This window comes from Carcharodon carcharias, chromosome 20 (assembly GCF_017639515.1).
Source record: "Carcharodon carcharias isolate sCarCar2 chromosome 20, sCarCar2.pri, whole genome shotgun sequence".
In the NCBI taxonomy this organism is placed as follows: domain Eukaryota; kingdom Metazoa; phylum Chordata; class Chondrichthyes; order Lamniformes; family Lamnidae; genus Carcharodon; species Carcharodon carcharias.
The window spans coordinates 44,595,757-44,615,633 of NC_054486.1; the positions used below are offsets into that span (position 1 = coordinate 44,595,757).

Sequence of the window (19,877 nt, forward strand, 5' to 3'; positions counted from 1 at the left end):
TTTTTTCCAATAAATTATAAAGATTTTCCTTTCCCCACCTATTTCCATTATTAAAAAAAAAACCCACTAGAGCTATACCTTGAGTGCCCTACCATCCATTCTTAATTAGCACATTCGTTTAGATAATATCACCAACTTTAACTTTAACACCTATGTGTTCTATTGTACTATTGTCGTTGACATCTTTCGATGATCTGCTTCTATCACTGCTTGTTTGTCCCTACAACCACACCAACCCCCTCCACCTCTCTGTCTCTCTATCTCTCCGCCCCCCACACACACACCTTAAACCAGCTTATATTTCAGCTCTTTCCTGGACTCGAACTCAAGTTCTGTCGAAGGGTCATGAGGACTCGAAACGTCAACTCTTTTCTTCTCCGCCGATGCTGCCAGACCTGCTGAGTTTTTCCAGGTAATTCTGTTTTTGTTTTGGATTTCCAGCATCCGCAGTTTTTTTGTTTTTATATCTGTAAGGTATAGTTCCATGAGGATGACTATGTCAGGTTGTTGCTTGACTAGTCTGTGAGACAGCTCTCCCAATTTTCTCACTAGCCCCCAGATGTTATTAAGAAGAACTTTGCAGGGTTGACAGGGCTGCGAGTGCCGTTGTCATTTCCGGTGCCTAGAATGATACCAGGTGGTCCATCCGGTTTCATTCCTTTTTTGTGACTTTGTAGCAGCCATCTCGGCCCCGCTTTCCCCCTACACCACTTTTGGCCTGGTCCTGGCCCCATTCTCGCCTCCCCAGGCTCCACTCTTGACCCTGGCCTGCTCTTTGCCCCACTCTCCACAATGACCCCAGTCTCCCCGACCTCACCCTTGGACTGGCCCCGGACTCAGTCTCTCCCCAGGCCCCATTTTCACCCCAGCCCCATTCTTAGCCCCGTTCTCTCCCATATCCCAGGTCTCTGCCCTGAACTGTGCCGTCAATCTGGCCCTGGTCTCTCCCTAGGCCCCAATCTCGGCCCCGGCCCCACTCTCCCCACTTTCAGCGGTACAACTCACACGGCGGAGGTGGCACCAGGAAAACAACTCAAATGCAGGTAGGCGATCTGCTGGCTGCACATGGGAGCAGCAGCTACCAGGGATGTTGCCTCTACATCACCCGATCACAAAGTAAGTCAAAGCAGTTCAAATTAGCATCGAGTTAAAGACAGAGGTGCAGAGTGACAACTCTCCTGGGCCAGGTGGAAGACAGAAAAAAATTAAAATGGTGGAATTCCATGATCCAAAAATCAGAATTCTGCCAAACTGAGAAAAGTTTTCATCCCTGAAATATGTTATAAAGATCCTTTCCTGAATGAGGACCGTTTTGTGAAGTTAGTGTCCATGCTTGTCTCAAATATCACTTCCTAAACCTTCCCAGCAAATCATGCTGGGAGGAGGCCTTCTCAAGCAGTGAATCCTCAAGTCCATTAAGATACATTTCTACTTAATCATTTTTAGGCAACTTGGGTGCTTCTGGGTCAGGTTTTGATAGCTTTGGCAAGTATTTCCCTGTGAGATATTTTTACAGTGTCAATTTGTGGAGGACAAGAGCTTGTTCACAGCATTTGCTTATTCTCAATTGCTAAACATGGGGCAGGATTTTACACGTTTGCGAGCGGGGATGGGGCCCGCTTGCCGATGCGTAAAATGATGCACATGACGTCGGGGGTAACTCCTGACATCACTGTGCCCCATTTAAATTTTCAGGCAGGCGGGGGCGCAGCCTTAAGGTTGGCGGGCAGGCCAGGAACCCTCGCATGAACTAGAAAAAGCATGAAACCTCGTCCACGGGTGGGATGAGGTTTCATTTAGATTTTTAAAAAGTTAAATAAAATTTTTGTGAAAATTATGGACATGTCCCAACTCATGTGACATCGTGACAGCACTTAGCCTCAGGGAGATGAGTGCGCTCTTTTGTGCGCATGCGCGAAAGGGCACAGTCTCGATTTTGGAATTCCTCCCCCCGCCACCCACATAGGAGGCACACAGCACTTCCATGCGGATGTCTCGCCCGCCCATATAAAATGGTGCCGTGCCCCCAATTGGGGGCGCTGATCGGAAGTGTGCCTGTGCATGCCCGCCCTTCAATTTCCCCACCGACGGGGAAAATTCAGCCCATAGAAGTGCTGCAGGGTTTGACACTGAGCCTCCCAAGATCAGGAGTCTCAGCGAGGAAGGCAGCTAAGACAAACAGTGGCTGTCCGAGGAGGGTGCAGGAAGCACCATGTGGTTATTAGGAAGAGAGCATCATACTCAACCTGTTGCCCAACATCAGGGCATGTACAGCATGTATTTTTATAACTCTGGACCGTTTTAAACTGCTTCTGTTAACATCAAAAATAACAGCTGTGTGCACGATGATCTGGCAGGTCACTGATGCACTGTTTGCGAGCATCAACAGTTCATTACTTTCGTCATGGTGGCTGACAAACAAGAAGAGCACTAGGATTTGTCTTCATTGATCGATTCCCATAGTTGCAGAGAACCATAGATGTAGCCCTGTATACAATGTTGTTATGTAGGGAATTCCAACATCCAGTTTGCACTTAGCAAGATTCACAAAGTGAAGTTAGGAGGGGAATAAGGGGCCCAGAAACAGGAGAAGCACCAGGGCCCATGATTTCTCTTCCTGACCCTGGGTGCAAAGTCCAACTTTTTAGCACCGACACCACAATAGCAGAGTGTTGAGTAGTTTTGATCTGCTGCAGAAACTATTGTTGATTTCTTGGTTGAGGGGCACATGATGTAAAGGTTGCATTAATGGGTTGAAGTGCAAGCCATACTCTGGATAGGAAGCCAAACATGAAACAGCAACTATACTTAAAACTATATATCACCCAGAAAAATAAACTGGATAGATAATAACCAAGTTCATGTTTTGTCTTTTTTGCATAGTTTGGTGTCAAAAGATATTTAAAGTCTAGTAGCACATAACAATTTCATGTTCAATTAACTATTGATTTGAGTTTTTAACATTTTCTGTTGATTTTTCTTTCTCTTACCTATCAGCATTATTACCAGAAGATAACAACCTTCATCAATGTCACCTTTCTATGATTGGTTAGCATGTCATGGTTTTGTTATAATCAGGTGAGGAGGAGCTTAATGGCTCCCCTCTTTTCCCACTCCTCGTTTGACTGCAACAAGGTTTTTGTGAAAAGGATATACTTGCCAATTCGGTGAGTGTTTAACTGTTTACATGCTGACATCATAAAAGACACAATCAGGCAGGTTTTCCTGAGTTTTTACTTTATTTTAGCTTTATTATACTTAATCTGGCCTAATTAAAAGTAATAAAAAATGCCCCAACTTTCGCATTACACATATGCACACACTCACACACACACACACATACACGCACACACAGATTACGGAGAGGGGAAGGATAGATTAATCAAATTGGAGTCTAGAGAAATTAAAGGGGTTTTTGATCAGTGCACGTTGGTGACATAGTTGGCTTCAGGTTGAATTTGGTGATCTTACAATTTTTCTTCAGTGCTCACAATCCTTCTGGTGTCCTGGCGATTTCAAGATGTAGATAGCTGGTTTGGCTGTTCTCCTGGAGGCAGGAGTGATTTCCTTCAAGAGGTTTCTGTCTGCATTCCTGGGTGGTCACGGTCATGGTTCAAAGCTTGCAAGGTGGGTCGGAGAGGGAGGAAGGAGACACCTTGCTTAGGTCTTCTCTCAGCAGTGTCTCTTGCTGCAGAGAAAGCAGATGCTTAAACAAACAAAGGGTGGGCCTGCCTCATGACTGTCAACCAGTGATTCAAACATGGTCGTTAACAGTGTATTCCCCCCTTGTTACTTAATCAGTTTATGTCTGGGAATCTTATCTTTCAGCCAGGATTTCATTGTTCAAATGATTGGGTTTAAAACATTATTCCCATTGTAGCTTGACGCGTTCATATCTGGGAACCCCCTGTTGACTATCCCAGGTGATTGCCTTGAGGCCTTGCTAATGGGGACAAGATATGTGACTAACTTATATTCTCCCGAGGTCATGGATGGTGATGCGTCTTTGCAGACATGGTGTCTCCATCTCAGTAGATTGGAATGTTTGAGGGTACAGTGATGGAGATTGGGTAGCCATCTTTGGCTGCAAGATCAATCACACTTTGGGCAGGATTTTCCACACCCGCCCACTACCAGGATATTCCAGTCCTGCCGCAAGTCAATGGACTTCTGACTGGGATGACGCCTCACCCGCGGCGGGTACTGTCTTTGATGGGGCCAGAAAATCCCCGGCCTTAGTCTCTGTTTTTAAATGTTTAGTTCGAGTTTCAAGCTAATAAATTAAAAATCATTATTTGGCATAAAGCATGTTTTCGTGACACGTCTACACCACGCGGAATGAAATGTGAGTGGAGGAGCATTTCATTATAAGGTTGTATTAAAACAAACCATACACACAAATTTATCTTCAAACACTAACTTATCAATCTCACATTGATCTGTTTAAGTTCAAATCTTCTTGTCACCCTTTCTTGGATGAGGCACAATTATAATTAAATCTCTTTTGGGATCATGGTCTGGCTTAAAGAAGATGTTGTTTCAGAACCTGGAGCCTTCTGGCCTTTTACTTCTCAATCCCTGTTAGGTATCAATAGAGGGCTTGGATGTTCACTAACACTGGTGGTAGGGCTCTGCGTATGTTAATGCCAACAGTCACACAATCTTTGGTCTTGAGATTTAATGGTTCAACTCTTGGGTCCTGGAAGAAATCACAGTTCACAGGTTGCTGAGATTGAAGGCTTGTGCTATGCAAATTTCTGTCACTGTATGGCTGCACTCACTGTGAAGTTCTTGACCCTTTAATTGCAGTGTCCACAAAGCAAAGGTTTAACAGTTCAATTTCTGGTGCATTCATAAATCTTATTTCTAAGTAAACAGTGGGTGATAAATTGCTCATTGTGGGGTGTAGTAATTATGGACAACATTTTCCTCCTGGCAGGGGGGGATGTGTGGGAGTGGGCACGCCACCATTTTACGTGGTACATTACACACTAAATAAAACCATAGGGCTGCATCTTCCAGTTGGCGAGTGGGGTGGGGGGGGCACTCAACGACGCATAAAATGACACGGGGCGACGGTGGGCGTGCATCCCAATGTCACCCTGCATCATTTAGATTTTCAGGTTGGCAGGCGCGCCCACCAAATTGTCAACAGCCACTTAGGGCCTTTAAAAAAGTGATTAAGCTAATTAAAAGGGCTTGCCCGTCCAACCTCAAGGTTAGCGGGCAGGCGAGGAGGCCGGCGGCCTTTAGAAAAAACATGAAACCTCATCCATGGGCGGGATGAGGTTTCATGAGAGCTTTAAAATGTTTATGAAATGTTGAAATAAAAGAAATTGACATATCCCAGCTCATGTGACAGTGTCACATGAGGGGACATGTCAAAAATGTGTGGGCGGTGGCAGGGGGGGGCGGGGGGGTGGATTCCCTGAGCCGGGAGTGCGGTCTTTCACACGAATGAGTGCACAGATCTCCCAGAGGCAAAGTGCTGCCTCAGGGAGTCCACTGGAAGTTTTAAAAATTTTTGGAAGTGTGGAAAAATTTTTTTTGATATGTCCCCTCCCAATTTCTTTTATTTCAATGTTTCATAAACGTTTTAAAGCTCTCATGAAACCTCATCCCGCCCATGGATGAGGTTTCATGTTTTTTTTAAAGGCCGCTGGCCTCCTCGCCCGCCCGCCAACCTTGAGGTTAGATGGGCAAGCCCTTTTAATTAGCTTAATTACTTTTTTAAAGGCCCTAAGCGGCCGTTGACAATTTGGTGGGCGCGCCTGCCAACCTGAAAATCTAAATGATGCAGGGTGACGTTGGGACGCACACCCACTGTCATCCCGTGTCATTTTATGCGTCGGTGAGTGGGCCCCGCCCTCCACCCCCGCTCACCGACTGGAAGATGCAGCCCTATGGTTTTCTTCAGTGTGTAATGTACCTTTAAGAGTAATGCTTGTTAAGGAAGATCAGATGATCTGTAGTAACCAATAGGAGAGTAGCATGGGCTACCTCAGAAGTCAGTGTAGAGGTAGAATAGGATTTGAAAGCACACGTGTACTTGCTGCTGAGTATATTGTAAATAAACTTAATGTTTCCACCCAAGAAGTGTCTGCAGATTAACTCTATCAATAGTAACAACTCAGCCACCCTTACAAAAAACTGGCAATGAGGATACAACAAGCTTGAACAGAAGAAATCAAGTTGAAAAGATATTAGCACTGTACCTCTCCCAGTGATTGTAAGAAGCAAGCTCCATTAGAATTGATGAATTTATCCTCTCTCAAAATGCCGTAATTTGGGAGAATTGATCCTTTTGAATCAGCACAGACGATTGGTCTCATTACATAGAGCTTCTCGTGTTCGTTTTTCAAGCAAATGAAATTACAGGGGAAGAGAAGAGGCAAGCAATCCTCTGAAGCCCTGCTGGGAGCAAAACCTACCGGTTGATTCAAAGTTTGATGGCACCCAGTGCCCTGATTCAAAAAATTTCGATGAATTGGTGGATCTCAAAGGGTCACTTTCAACCAAAGCCCTCAGTCATGATGCAGCGGCTCAGGTTTAATTTGTGAAATAGAACCCCAGGTGAGATAATTGCATGCTACATGGCAAATTTGAAGCAGCTAATGGAACATTGTGAGTTCGGTATGACTATAAACAACATGCTCATAATTGTTTACTGTGTAGTGTGAATGAAGACACTATTAAGAAAAGATTATTGTCTGAAGTGAATTCGGGTTTCAAGAAGGTGCTAGAGATAGCACCGGCCATGGAAAGCACAGTAAGATATTCAAAAGCAATACAGGGTGGCAAAATGGCGCCGTCCTCCACATTGGGTAGGAAAACCCAGCCGAAAAGAGTGTGGAAATGCAAGACTCTGCCGAGAAGCAGGAAACAGACTTCGCTAGCTGAAGAATAAAGAAAAATATCTTACCAGCGAAACTGAAGAATAACTTTAATAGAGGTGGAAACAAGCAGTTTTTTTAGCAATTGGCAGTTTAAAAAAATCGAATGCTAGTATTGTCACAGAAATGGACATATGATGCGGCAATGCAAGGAAAGATTCAAGCAGGCTTGTAAACAAAAGAAGAAGCCCAATGAAATCTACAATGTAGAAAAGCCTGAAACAACAAATTCAGACATTTACTCATCATTTAACCTGAAAGTTGGAAATACAGAACCAATATTTTTCACAGTGAAAGTAAATGGCAAACCTGTTAGAGTGGAAGTGGACAAGCGAGCTTCCACTATAATAATTGGGAAACATACCTTAAGATATCTGAATAATGGTGAACATCAATTAAGTTTAGAAGAAACGGCTGCCAAGCTCAAAACATATATGGGTGAAGACATTCAATTAAAAGGCATAAGCAGAGTAATTGTCCATTATGGAAGCCAATCGGCAAAGCTACCAGTGTTGGTATTGAGAGGCAGAGGACAAAGCCTTCTAGGGCAAAATTTGCTAAGGGAAATCAATCTTGATTGGCCGCTGAGATTCCAAAAGGAAGCTGGAAGAGTTTCTGTTTTGAAAAAGGCTTGTGTAAGGACTCAACAACCTGAAGAAATGCAGTCTGTCTTAAGCCTAAAATTGGAATAGCAGAAGAAACTCAGAAACCCTGCTTGATGACAGAGTTCAAGACGAGGTGATTAACCTTCGCAGGGAAAAAGAAAACCTTTTGAAAGACCTTCACACACTACAAGATGCTCCCGAGTCAGAATTTGTACCTCTGGGGAAAGTATTAAGAGAAACAAAGAATTCAGTAGTTCTTCTCTGAATAAACTGAAGAATCAGTTGGCAGAGAAGACACAACAATGCTCAATTTACCAGAAGGCAGCAAACAAATACAAAGAGATGAAGAGCTGAAGAATCAGCTAAAAGAAGCCAAAGAGGCTTTGGAAGCAAAAGTCACAGAATTTTCCAAAAAGCAGACAGATAATGAAATTTTGGAAGACTCAACCACTGAGCTCAGACAAGTTGAGCTTGTATCTGAGAGATGTCGGGCCAACAGCGAAGTTAAAAAGATGGCCAAGATTAAAGTCTGCTCTAGTAAGAAGACACATAGAAAGAAGATACAGAAATACTAATAGGGCTTTAATTCTGGCAGAATATGAAAACTTTTGTACGTAGGCCTGATAATCAAATTATAAGCGCTGAAGCCCTTAGTCGTTTGCCTTTAGATGTTCCACACGAACTTCTTTTACTGTTAAAGTTCTTTGATTCCTCACCAGTATGTGCTCGACAGGTCAGAGACTGGACAAGTCGGGATCCAATCCTATCAATTACGAGAACAAGTGCTACATGGTTTGTCCCAGCAGCTCGTATCTGATGAAATGAAACCGTGCTTCATCAGAAGATGTGAAATAACCAGCTAGGATGGCATCTTCTTGTGGGGAGCATGAGTGATAGTTGCTCCCAAGGGAAGGGAGCCACTTTTAATTGAACTACACAGTGCCCATCCAGGAATTTCCCAAATAGCACACAGCTATCTATGGTGGCCTGGAATGGATGGTGAAATAGAGAGTTTAGTAAAGCACTGTGAAATGTCAGCGCTGCAAAAAGTTGCCAGCAACAGCTCCGTTACACCCTTGGGAGTGGCCAGGTAGACCCTGGGTGTGCTTACACATTGACTACATTGGACCTTTCCTGGGAACAATGTTCCTGCTCATCATCAATGCCCATTCAAAATGGTTGGACCATGAAGTCACCAACATTGGCTGCTACGATTGAGAAACTACATTAAAGTTTTGCCATTCACGGACTACCAGAAGTAGAAGTTCCTGATAACGGCATTTATGAGTGCTGAGTTTCAATGGTTTATCGGCCTCAACGGTATCACTCATGTAAAAACTTCACCGTACCATCCTTGCTCAAATGGACAGGATGAAAGGGTGGTCCAAACGTTCAAGGCAGGCATGAAGAAGCTAACTGGTGATTCCTTAGCAACCAAGCTAGCACGCTTTCTTTTTCATTACAGGACTACCCCTCACACAAGAACAGGTGTCACACCTGCAGAGTTATTGTTGAAACGCCGTCTCAGGACAAGATTGATCTTAATAATGCTGAATTTAGAGAGGAATGTAGAAAGGAGTCAGGGAAGCCAGGAAACTAAACACCATTGGCATAGTTGTGAGAGATGGTATATGTGAAGAACTTCAGAGAAGGACTAAAGAGGTTACCAGGTGAAATAAGTGTGGTGACTGGACCTCTATCTTACCATGTGGAAGGCCGGATCATCTGGAAATATGTGGACCATATAAGGAAGAGAGAGACAAATCACCAAGATTTGGTTCCACCAGTGTTGATGACCAGGTCTGCGTTTCCTGTTGAGAATGCCAGACATGTCTGATGTTCCTGTAAGGTTTGAGGATACAGAACTGCAATGCCCACTGAAGCACCTGATGTTCAGGCAACTCAGGAAAAGGAGGTTCCTGACAAAGCATCTGAAGTTGTGGAGCTGAGATGTTCCACAAATATCAGGAAACCATCTGAAAGATTGAACTTATAAATTCCTTACCCAGTGTAAATATTATGTTGTATTGAAAAATTTATACTTGTAAATACAATATGTATAGCCGAGTTAAAGGGGGAGGAATGTACTAATTGTGGTTTTATTTAGTGTGTAATGTACCTTTAAGAATATTGCTTGTGAAGGAAGATCACATGATCTGTATTAACCAATAGGAGAGTAGCATGAGCTACCTCAGCAGTCAGTGCAGAGATAGAGTTGGGACAGATTTGGTTGCATGCCCAACCCCAACGGAACGCTCGCCCGTCATCATCGTAAATGTCATCACGCACTCACATGATGTTTCAGTCGGTGGGTGCACGCAGGAGTTGGCAGCGCACCTGCCGACAATTAAAAGGCCTATTAAGGCCATTAACAATTTAATTGAATTAAATTTTTCACTGCCCGTCCAACCTTACATTTGGTGGGCAGATGAAAAGGCCAAGTGGCCTTTGGGTTTTTTGTGAAACCTCATCCATGAGGTTTCGATCTGTCATTTAAAAAAAAAAATTTTTTTTCATTTTCATACTAATTTCTAACATGTCCCTACTTGTGACAGAGTCACATGAGGGGATGTTTTTTTTAATCAATTTTAAATTTTTATTTTTAATTTTTCATATTTTTATCTCCCTGAGGCAGCCCTGTGCTTCGGAGTTTTTCCTGTCTGCATGCGTGAAGTTCTCTGCTTGCCCTCCTCTCGAACCCCAACCCCTCCCCCCAGTAGGCAGCACTGAGCGCTGCAACATGTGTTTCACGCTGGGTGGGCTTTAATTGGCCTGCCAGCATTAAATCGTGGTCAGACCCCGATCGCTGGCAGTGGCCAGCTTCCTGACCACTCCCGCACACCCCCGCTAAGACCACCTAACAAGGGCAAAATTCTGCCCTTGGAGTTGAAAGCACATGTGTAGTTGCTGCTGAGTATATTGTAAATAAGCTTAATGTCAATTAAACACAGAGATAAAAACAAAAAACTGCGGATGCTGGAAATCCAAAACAAAAAGTTCAAGAAATGCCTACCTCGAAGAAGTTTTGTTCCTTATATTCGCTCAGTTCTGTTGAAGGGTCATGAGGACTCAAAACGTCAACTCTTTTCTTCTCCCCCGATGCTGCCAGACCTGCTGAGTTTTTCCAGGTAATTCTGTTTTTGTCTTACAACAGGGGTGTCTGGGTTCTCCTCCTGCGCCTTAATTTTAGTGGGTTCTAAAGCTGGGTTGCCGGGGTAGGTGAGATTTGAAATTTGGACTTGACCATTTGATTCACCAACGGGTAATTCCACACTGATTTCACTTGTATTCCCCTTGTGGTTTCCTCAAGTGGTGTTCATTTTAGGGTGTGCTACTTTCCCTTTTTCTTTTACCATGAGAACAGATTTTTCCCCAATCTGTCCCATGTCCTCTTGGGCACCACTACGCACAGGTGGCTGCCCAGCTTCTGCTGCACCACCCTTTGGCACTTTAGCTAGGTGAGGCATCTTCCTCATTTTCTGTCTGTTTGGGAACTCCCCTGGTTGCTAGTTAGGAAGAAGGTCGCTGCTAACCATACTTCTGCTGTGTTTCTTTCAACCTCTGCTGCTACTGTTCCAGCATCTTGGCTTTCCTCTGGCTCAACTTTGGCTACTGTAATTCCGATAGGCTCCACTCTGGCTTTCTTAAATCTTACGGGCTCTAACCTGAAACAAAAACAGAATTACCTGGAAAAACTCAGCAGGTCTGGCAGCATCGGCGGAGAAGAAAAGAGTTGACGTTTCGAGTCCTCGTGACCCTTCGACAGCTCTAACTTGGCTCTGTTAAATTCTGTTGGCTTCCCAGTAGTCTCCTTAATCCTCACTGGCTCTATCGCCTTCTGTGGGACCTTTAAACCTTCACCAGCCATCATGCTTCAATATATTCTATTTCTACATCATAGATGATCAGTTTAAAATAATGGCCGGGATTTTCTGTTCGGCGTGCAGAAGCGGGCCCCCCATGCTGACGCAAAACAATGATGCGCGGTAATGTTGGGCAGGCATCCCGACATCACCACCTGTCATTCCAATCTTTAGTTCAGCGGGTGCACAGCCAACTCCGGTGCGTGCCTGCCGAACTGTCAAAGGCCTGTTACGGCCGTTAATGAACTAATCAACTAATTTGCCAGGGCTGCCTGTCCAAGAGGTTGGCAGGCAGGCAAAGACCCCAGGCGGCCTTTGCACTTTTCATGAAACCTCACCACAGGCGGAATGAGATTTCATGAAGGATTTATTAAATGAATAAATATTTATTAAACATTTGATAAACATGCCCCAGCTCATGTGATGCTGTCACATGAGGGGACATGTGTAAATGATTCTTAACTTTTTTTATTGTGAAGTTTCAAATTCACCTTAATCTCCCTGAGGCAGCTTAGTGCCTCAGGGGGATTTCTGCCCTCTTTCACGCACATGTGCAAAAGAGTGCAGCCTCTGACTCTCCCTCTCCCCCCACCTGCACAGGTGCGCGTCACGCTGGGCGGGCCAATTAAGGCCCGCCCATGTAAAATGGTAGCATGCAGCCGATCGGGGGCAGCAATTGGCTCCACACCCGCTCCCGACCGGCCCACTAGATGGGGAGAAAATTCTCCACAATGTTGTTTTGTTGCTTTTTTGTCCCTGCCAGAAGACAGGAAGGAAAATATTTACGTCAACCTGGCTACTTTATAAAATTATTATTTCTATTTTTAAAACGGACAGGGCTTTACCCTGACTAGCTATGACTCATACCTGAGGAATTTCTAACTTTCAGGAAACCAGCAGGAACCTTGTTATCTTTAATGCCCTCTGTGACTGATGGCAATCAAATTCCAAAGAAATGCACCAATCCACTTTGCACTTCTAAGGCAGAGCTCTGGCCAATGGAGATAGTATATCTGCAAAGAACAAAAGGGACCCTGACTCCTTTGTTAAACATCACAAGGTTCCCAATCTGGGAAAATACGTCTTTTGTCCAACACCCAGGAGAAGCGGAAGGTATGTCACATGACCTCCCCAAGCTGCTAGAACCTGTAATACTACCATGTGGAACTGAATCCAGGTAGTCTACCATTTTATCATCCAACAGGTAGCAGCAGAAAGAGGTCTCCAGGTGAAGTATCTGGCCCTTATCTACACTGTGAACTACTGGACCATTGGAAATTCTGCATTTGTGCCTTCAAGACTAATTTATCTCAATGTGCTTCTCCCATCCGGAAGTCAGATCACCCTGCAACAGTTTCAACCAGCTAACCTCTAAAAGGCCACTGGACTTTTGATGCTAGTCTCTGGACTCACGTGAAACCATACCTCTTTTTTAAAATCAAAGTCTTGCCCTGTACCCGTTCCTTTTCCTTATTTCTCTTTTAGTGTATGAGTGCACGAAGGGGCAGACATTGCAAAACCCATTCCCTGGGTAGTATTTTGCCTTTGGTGGGCGTGCGGGCCCGGCAGTGGGTGGACAGCTGACCCTACCACCGAAATGGGGCCCGCCGCCATTTTGAGTGAGTGGCCAATTAAGGCCCACCCAGCAGCCTGCCCGACAGGAAGCGCTATGTGCTTCCTGTGCAGGGGGGCGAGGATAGGGCTTCCCCATTTGTCAAAGTGCGTTCTTTCACGCATGCGCGCGGAAGAGTGCAATGTTCCCTGAGACCAAGTGCTGTCTCAGGGAGATTACTGACAGGTAAAAAAACAACAAAAATAGAAAAATATTAAAATTATTAACGTGTCCCCCTCATGTGACAATGTCACACGAGATGGGACATGTTAATAAGAAACACATTGACTTTATGAAACTTTTTAAAAACGGACATGAAACCTCATCTACTGGAGTGATGAGGTGTGTTAATCAGAAGCCCACTGGGGCTCCTGGCCTGCCCGCCAGCCTTAAGCTTGGACGGGCAGGGTAATTAATAATCTTAATTAGTCTTAATTGGTCATTGACAGGTCAGCGGGCAGACAACTGATTTCGCTGTCTGCCTGCCTTCCTGAATATTTAAATAGGGCGGGATGACATGGGGGGCTCCTCCTGATGTCATCCCACGTCATTTTCCCGTCGGCGAGTATGCCCCGCCCCCAAAACCGCAACAGGAAAATCCTGGCCCCTGTATTTTATATGTATGTAAAATAAACCCTCTACTTTTACCTTATCTTGAGTTTTCTGTGGGGTTATTAATAGAGGATTGGATCACTCCAAATTGAAGCATTGGGGGAAACACGCCACCACTTATAAAGATGGGATATCAGAAATCAAAACACCTTTATGTTTACAGACTGGTAGTGAGAGGAGAAATCAGGCTGTTTAAATTAATCCCCCTCCAGTCTGTAACAATTTACTCTCATTGGTTTACTGAAAGGTTGTGCAATAGATCACAACATTGTGTGAAAATTGGAATGTTTTTGTTTTGGATCTATTTGTTTGGCAGTAACAAAGATTACTAAATAAACAGGACATGTGTCATGGTAACTATACTTATGACAAATAACATGTTTCTTAACAGATTTCTTCTACAGCAGTTTCAGTGGTAGCATAAACCTACAAAATACTATGATTCACGGAGCTAAAATGTTTTAGCTTATTAACTAGGTGTAAATTGAAAAATATATTTTTGTGTCAATGTTCACCATTGGATGTAATTAAAACATACTGTGGTTGCTTCCATTCCATGCTTGAAGGAGCATTTTAATTTTCTCTTTGTATTGAGCTCTGGAAACAATACCTGTGCCAAGTTCCGTAACTCAATGCAGCAATCTGTACCTGTTTTGTCTTCAATTTTTCACTCATTTCTCTGTGGCTATAAACTGGTGGCTTATTGAATCTATCACAACATTCTTCAAATTTAGAATAGTTCTCATCGTAAATAAATTAATGAAAATCATGTATATCTTTTTTAAAAATTGCTAATTAAATGTTAACATGCCTCCCTTGTGTTTAGACAGGGTGCGTAAACTTAAAATCTCATTGAAGCTCAACAAAATTTCCCAAAATAGGTGTTGTCAGAAACAGTTCATAGGCTGAGATGATGTTTCGGGTTCTGCAATCTAATTGGTTAAAGAAAGTCTGTGGCACTACATCGTAGAACATTCACATCAAAGGGTGCATCAAATAATCAGGACTGCAAACTGCAGATTTTACTTATGAGGAAGACTGCTAGGTTATGTCTTAGAATAAGATAGCACAATACAGAAGCAGGCCTTTCAGCCCATCGAGTCTGTGAGCCCTTCTAAGAGCAATCCAGTTAGTTCCACTATCCTGCTTTTTTTGCTACATCCATGCAATTTCCTTCAAGTACTTATCCAATTCCCTTTTGAAAGCCATTTTTAAAAAATCATTCATGGGATGTGGGCATTAATAAAAGCATTTATTGCCCATCCCAAATTGCCCCTGTTCAGAGGGCATTTTAGAGTGAACCAAATTGCTGTGGGTCTGGAGTCACATGTAGGCCAGACCAGGTAAGGACAGCAGATTTCCTTCCCTAAAGGACATTAGTGAACCAGATCATTTTTTACCACAGTTGGCAATGGTTTCATGGTCATCATTAGATTCTTAATTTCAGCTTTTTATTAATTTCAAATTCCACAATCTGCCATGGTGGGATTTGAACCCAGATGCCCAGAACATTACCCTGGGTCTCTGGATTACTAGTCCAGCAACAATAGCACTATGCCATTGCCTCCCTGCCACTACAGGTGGGGCCTGGGTGAGGGGGTGGTGGGTGGTGGAGATAATATTTTCACCTCGATTTTTTAGTCTGTATATATCTCAAAAACAAATGGACGTATGTCAATGATCCGGATCCTTGGATTTTTTAAAGGATCCGTTAACATTGAGAGATAGGGCAAATTTTTAAAAGCATATTGTGGGTTGTTTTATTCAGATTGTTGTTGTTTTAGAGCGTTCTAGATTGTCTCAGCTGCTGCTGTGCATTTTGTCACACCTGTCAAAATGTGAGCAGAGTTTTTAAAGCAGGTTGTTGAATGTGGATTGGCCTGAAGCCTCCTCCGAGAGATGAAAGCTCTTAATAAAAAGATTTTTATTCAGCTTTGTCGTTACACAGCATCAGCTAGCAGGGAAAAGCCTCAAGCAAGAACTCTACTGAGTGTCCTTTTCACTTGTTGTAAACGTTCCTATCACCCTTATCAGGCAATGCACTTTACTCGGGTAATGTTCTTTTGCCAATCACCTTAAATCTGTGGTTCCTGGTTATCATCCCTTCAGCCATTGAAAACGGTTTCTCTTTACTTATTCTATTTAAATTCTTAATGATCATAAAGATCTCTATCAAACTCCTATTAGGCTAGTTCCCTTCAGAGTAGAGAAGGCTAACTACAGTCAGGTGGATAGACTGGGGAAGTCTTTCATCCCAAGAAACATTCTTCTGTACCCTCTCCAAAGCCTCATGTCCTTCCAAACATGTGGTGTCCATAATGGGACATGATACTTCTGCACTTGTTTCTTTCACAAATGGAATACATCATGTACTGCACAATTTCTCCTCATGTTCTTGGTGAATTTGCAATGTGCTAGCAGCAGCTCAAGGGAATTCCGTGCACGCTTCGCATTTCATCATTTGAACAGAGCTGTATTGTACCAGCTGTGTAGAATCTGGGATCAAAGAGCTATCAAATTTCCTGTTAATTAAAAGTAACCACGGACAGAATTTTTTATGGAGCGGTGGTCCCACCTAAAAAGTCAGGGGCGACCCCACCTCCATTACCAAGAAGCTCCAACCTGATTTAACAGCCGTCGCATTGTTTATTGGCTAGGGTTGTGGCTTCTGTCCCCTTTTAGCAGGAAGTCCATCCTCAGTGCTATTAGCCAATCAAATGACTGGCAGCTCTTCAGTCCCAATAGCACCACCAGAAGCAGTGGTCATTGCTGTGACTGCAGCAGTCCCCCATTAGGATTGACACTGGGGGCCATGCACTGAGATAAATGGGGCGGTTCCACAGGGGCTAGTCAGCCAGGCCCTGGCGAGGGGAGCAAGCGGGGATGCGAATCACTCTTGGAGGGGCTTTCTGTCGAGCACAGTGCCTGAACAGGAGACACCCACCTGCCCCCACCCATCAAGCCTACAGTCAGCTTGCCAGGGTTTAACTGGTGGCGTGGGCATCCTTTGCCACTGGTAAAATAATAGCAGTGGTGGGAGGAGGTGCTTAAATGGTCATTAATTGGCCTCAATTGACCCCAGGGCACGGTGGGCTGCTCAACATTTCCTTCCCTTGCTGGTAAAATTCCAGTGGAGGCAGGTAGACATTGGGCATGCCACCATGCCACCTGATTTTACGCTCTCCCACCGGACAGCCTGGTCCTGTGGGGGCCTAAAACACCTTTTGTAAATGCTGCCCAACCTTTCCACAATGATCTGAAAACACAGCAACAAGTTTTATCAGCAATACACTATGCAGATAAGTCACTTTCTAATCAAACATTTGGATAAGCACTATTGTACTTGCAAAACGCCTCACCAGAAGAGCTGCTGATCTACTGTAACTAGTTTCAGTTTTTGCTTCCATATTTAACAAATTTTTGTTGTGTTCAATGACAAAGACTTTCAGAAATGAACATTATTAAGGACAGGCCACACTGATGTTCTTTCTTGTCCAAAACTATACAGATGAATAATTCTTAAGCATCACTATGTGATAAGAGCAACATTTCTAAAGAATGAATACCCAATACAATTTGTATTTCAAGTATCTTGTGACCATTAGCATTTGATCTCAAAAAGTAATGCACATCTCCTGAAATAATGTTTACTTTTCCAATGCAACATTTCACAGTGTCATGTATGGAGCGGAAAAGTATACTTTTATAAAAAGAACACTCCTGGTTCAATGATCAGCCTCCTATGTTCCTCAATATTGCTTAGTCTTGGCTAGTAAAATATTTTTATAAAAAAATCCAAAAATGCAGCCACTTTGTGGAATAAGCAATTTTTTTAGTGCATTCAAATATAAACACCAGCATGGGCTGGTTGAACAAAATATAATTTACAGCACATTAACAGACTATGTCAACAGGCTAATATTTCATTTTTAAAGTAAATTTAAAGTAAATCCCAGCCACATGACATCACAGACAATGATGAATCCTGGGAAATTCTTAGTCAACTATTAAAATACCTCATCTTCCGACTAGGCACTTTACAGCCTTCCGGACTGAACATCGAGTTCAACAATTTTAGATCATTAACTCTCTCCTCCATCCCCACCCCCTTTCCGATCCCCCTTTTTTCCAATAATTTATGTAGATTTTTCTTTTCCCACCTATTTCCATTATTTTTAAATGTATTTCCATCCATTGTTTTATCTCTACCTTTTAGCCTATTTCGATCCCTTCCCCCCACCCCACCCCCACTAGGGCTATCTGTACCTTGTTCGTCCTGCTTTCTACCCTTAATGTCACCTAATAGCACATTTCTTAGCTAATATCACCACCATCAACACCTCTTTGTCCTTTTGTCTATGAAATCTTTTGGCAATCTCCACCTATCACTGAACCTCTATCCAGCTTTACTTGTACCCCCACCCCTTAAACCAGCATATATTTCACCTCTCTATTTTTCCTTAGTTCTGTTGAAGAGTCATATGGACTCGAAATGTTAACTGTGTTCCTCTCTGCAGATACTGTCAGACCTGCTGAGTTTTTCCAGGTATTTTTATTTTTGTTTTTGATTAAAATTCAAAGGTGCCAGATATGTAAATAAGCCATTTTTATAAAGCAATATTGTATGGGACGATCCAGATTTTTTCATTATATAGAGTGACACAGAAGACTGAGCTCTGTCCAAATGATGGCATGCGAAGCGTGTACAGAATTCCCTTGAGCTGCTGCTAGCACAGCAAATTCACCGAGAACATGATGAGAAATTGTGCAGTGCATGATTTATTTCATTCATGAAAGAAACAAGTGCAGAAGTATTATGTCCCATTGTGGACACCACATGATTGGAAGGACATGAGGCTTTGGCAAGGGTACAGAAGAATATTTCCTGGGATGCAAGACTTCCCCAGTCTATCCACCTGACTGTAGTTTGCCTTCTCTGCTCTAAAGGGAACAAGCCTAATAGGAGATTGATAAGAGATCTTTATAATCATTAAGACTTTAAATAGAATAAGTAAAGAGAAACTGTTTAAAATAATAAATAGTTACAAGAAACCAGAAGTGTAGAAGGGTCAACAGTCACTTAATAATGTTGCAGCGAGAGGAGGGAAAAAATACACGGAACTGTTTGTGTAAAACCATATCTTTGTCCTGATTGCAAGGACTATTTTATTGCCTGAAGACATAAGTCTTATAGTTTTCAAAGATGCCTTCCAGTACAACTTGTTTATTGCCACTACTGGATTGCCAATTTGTTGACCAGCATACAAGGTGGCATCCAGCTGTAAACTCAGAAATTTTGCTGCTCACATATTCAAGTTATTTTAGAAATTGCCATGAAACTATTAAAGGCAGCAACAGAAATAATTTCACATATAATGTTGTATTGTTTCTTCTTCAGACAAAGTTAACACAAGTTTGATATAGTAATGCAAAAAGTATTCATAAACAAGGGTAAATTCCAATTCATTGGAGGATAAAAGTAAAAGACTTACTAAGATTAATCACAATGCAGTGCGATGAAGATTGTTCATAGTAATATCAGAAGAAATGTGTATTTTTGCACAACAATACATTTAGCTTCCATATAAATAGAGAAAAATCAAATAAAGCTTTAAGGTTATCAGCTTCATTTACATGGTACATAAATGTGGAACAAATATTTTTAATTACAATCAGTAGGTGATAATCAAGCAACCTCAATGGTTAAAGATAGAAAAAATGCCACAAATAAAATCATTCATGTGCTTTTGAATAGAAGAAGAAAAAAAAGCCATTAAAATGTATTAATCAGCGCCATTGCAATCTGGAAATAATCTGTATAAAGTGCAATATTAGACCTAATTATTTAAGATGGTCATAATATTTAACACATCATGTTATCATCATGTCACTTTTGCTATATTCTTTAAGTATAATTATGTTGACACTGAATTCTATTTTGTGCAATATTGATTTACAGATTAATAGTGCTAAAATTGTTTTTACTGAAAGGTAGGCTAAACAGCAGCCAGTACCATCTCTATTATGGACAAGAGTAGAAGTCAACATACTATTATTCAAAAGCATGGCATTAAATGGGATTATCATGGAGGGACACTTGTTTTTGGAGCTGATGAAAAGATCATGTGAATGATCACTATTCAAAGGCTTAGCTCATTGTTCAAGTTTCACAACTATTACTGTCATGACGAAAAGCTTGTAGTTTGTCCAGAAGCTGGAAAACAAAAAAAAAAGGAAATTAATAATGTAAAAATGTGTTAATGCAAGTTATACAATATCATTAAAAATAAAG

The 19,877-nt window shown here is 42.5% G+C and overlaps 1 protein-coding gene across 4 annotated transcripts in view; it reads right to left on the reverse strand.

The window, feature by feature from the left end:
- Window positions 1-18,715: 18,715 nt before the first annotated feature.
- Window positions 18,716-19,877, reverse strand: part of egln3 (egl-9 family hypoxia-inducible factor 3) — a 70,173-nt gene continuing 69,011 nt past the window's right edge. For all 4 annotated transcript variants that reach the window (XM_041215162.1, XM_041215161.1, XM_041215164.1 and 1 more), the window contains one exon: window positions 18,716-19,799. In XM_041215162.1, the coding sequence (XP_041071096.1) occupies window positions 19,768-19,799 (32 nt within the window). In that variant the 3' untranslated portion in view covers window positions 18,716-19,767. The remainder of the gene's footprint in view (window positions 19,800-19,877) is intronic.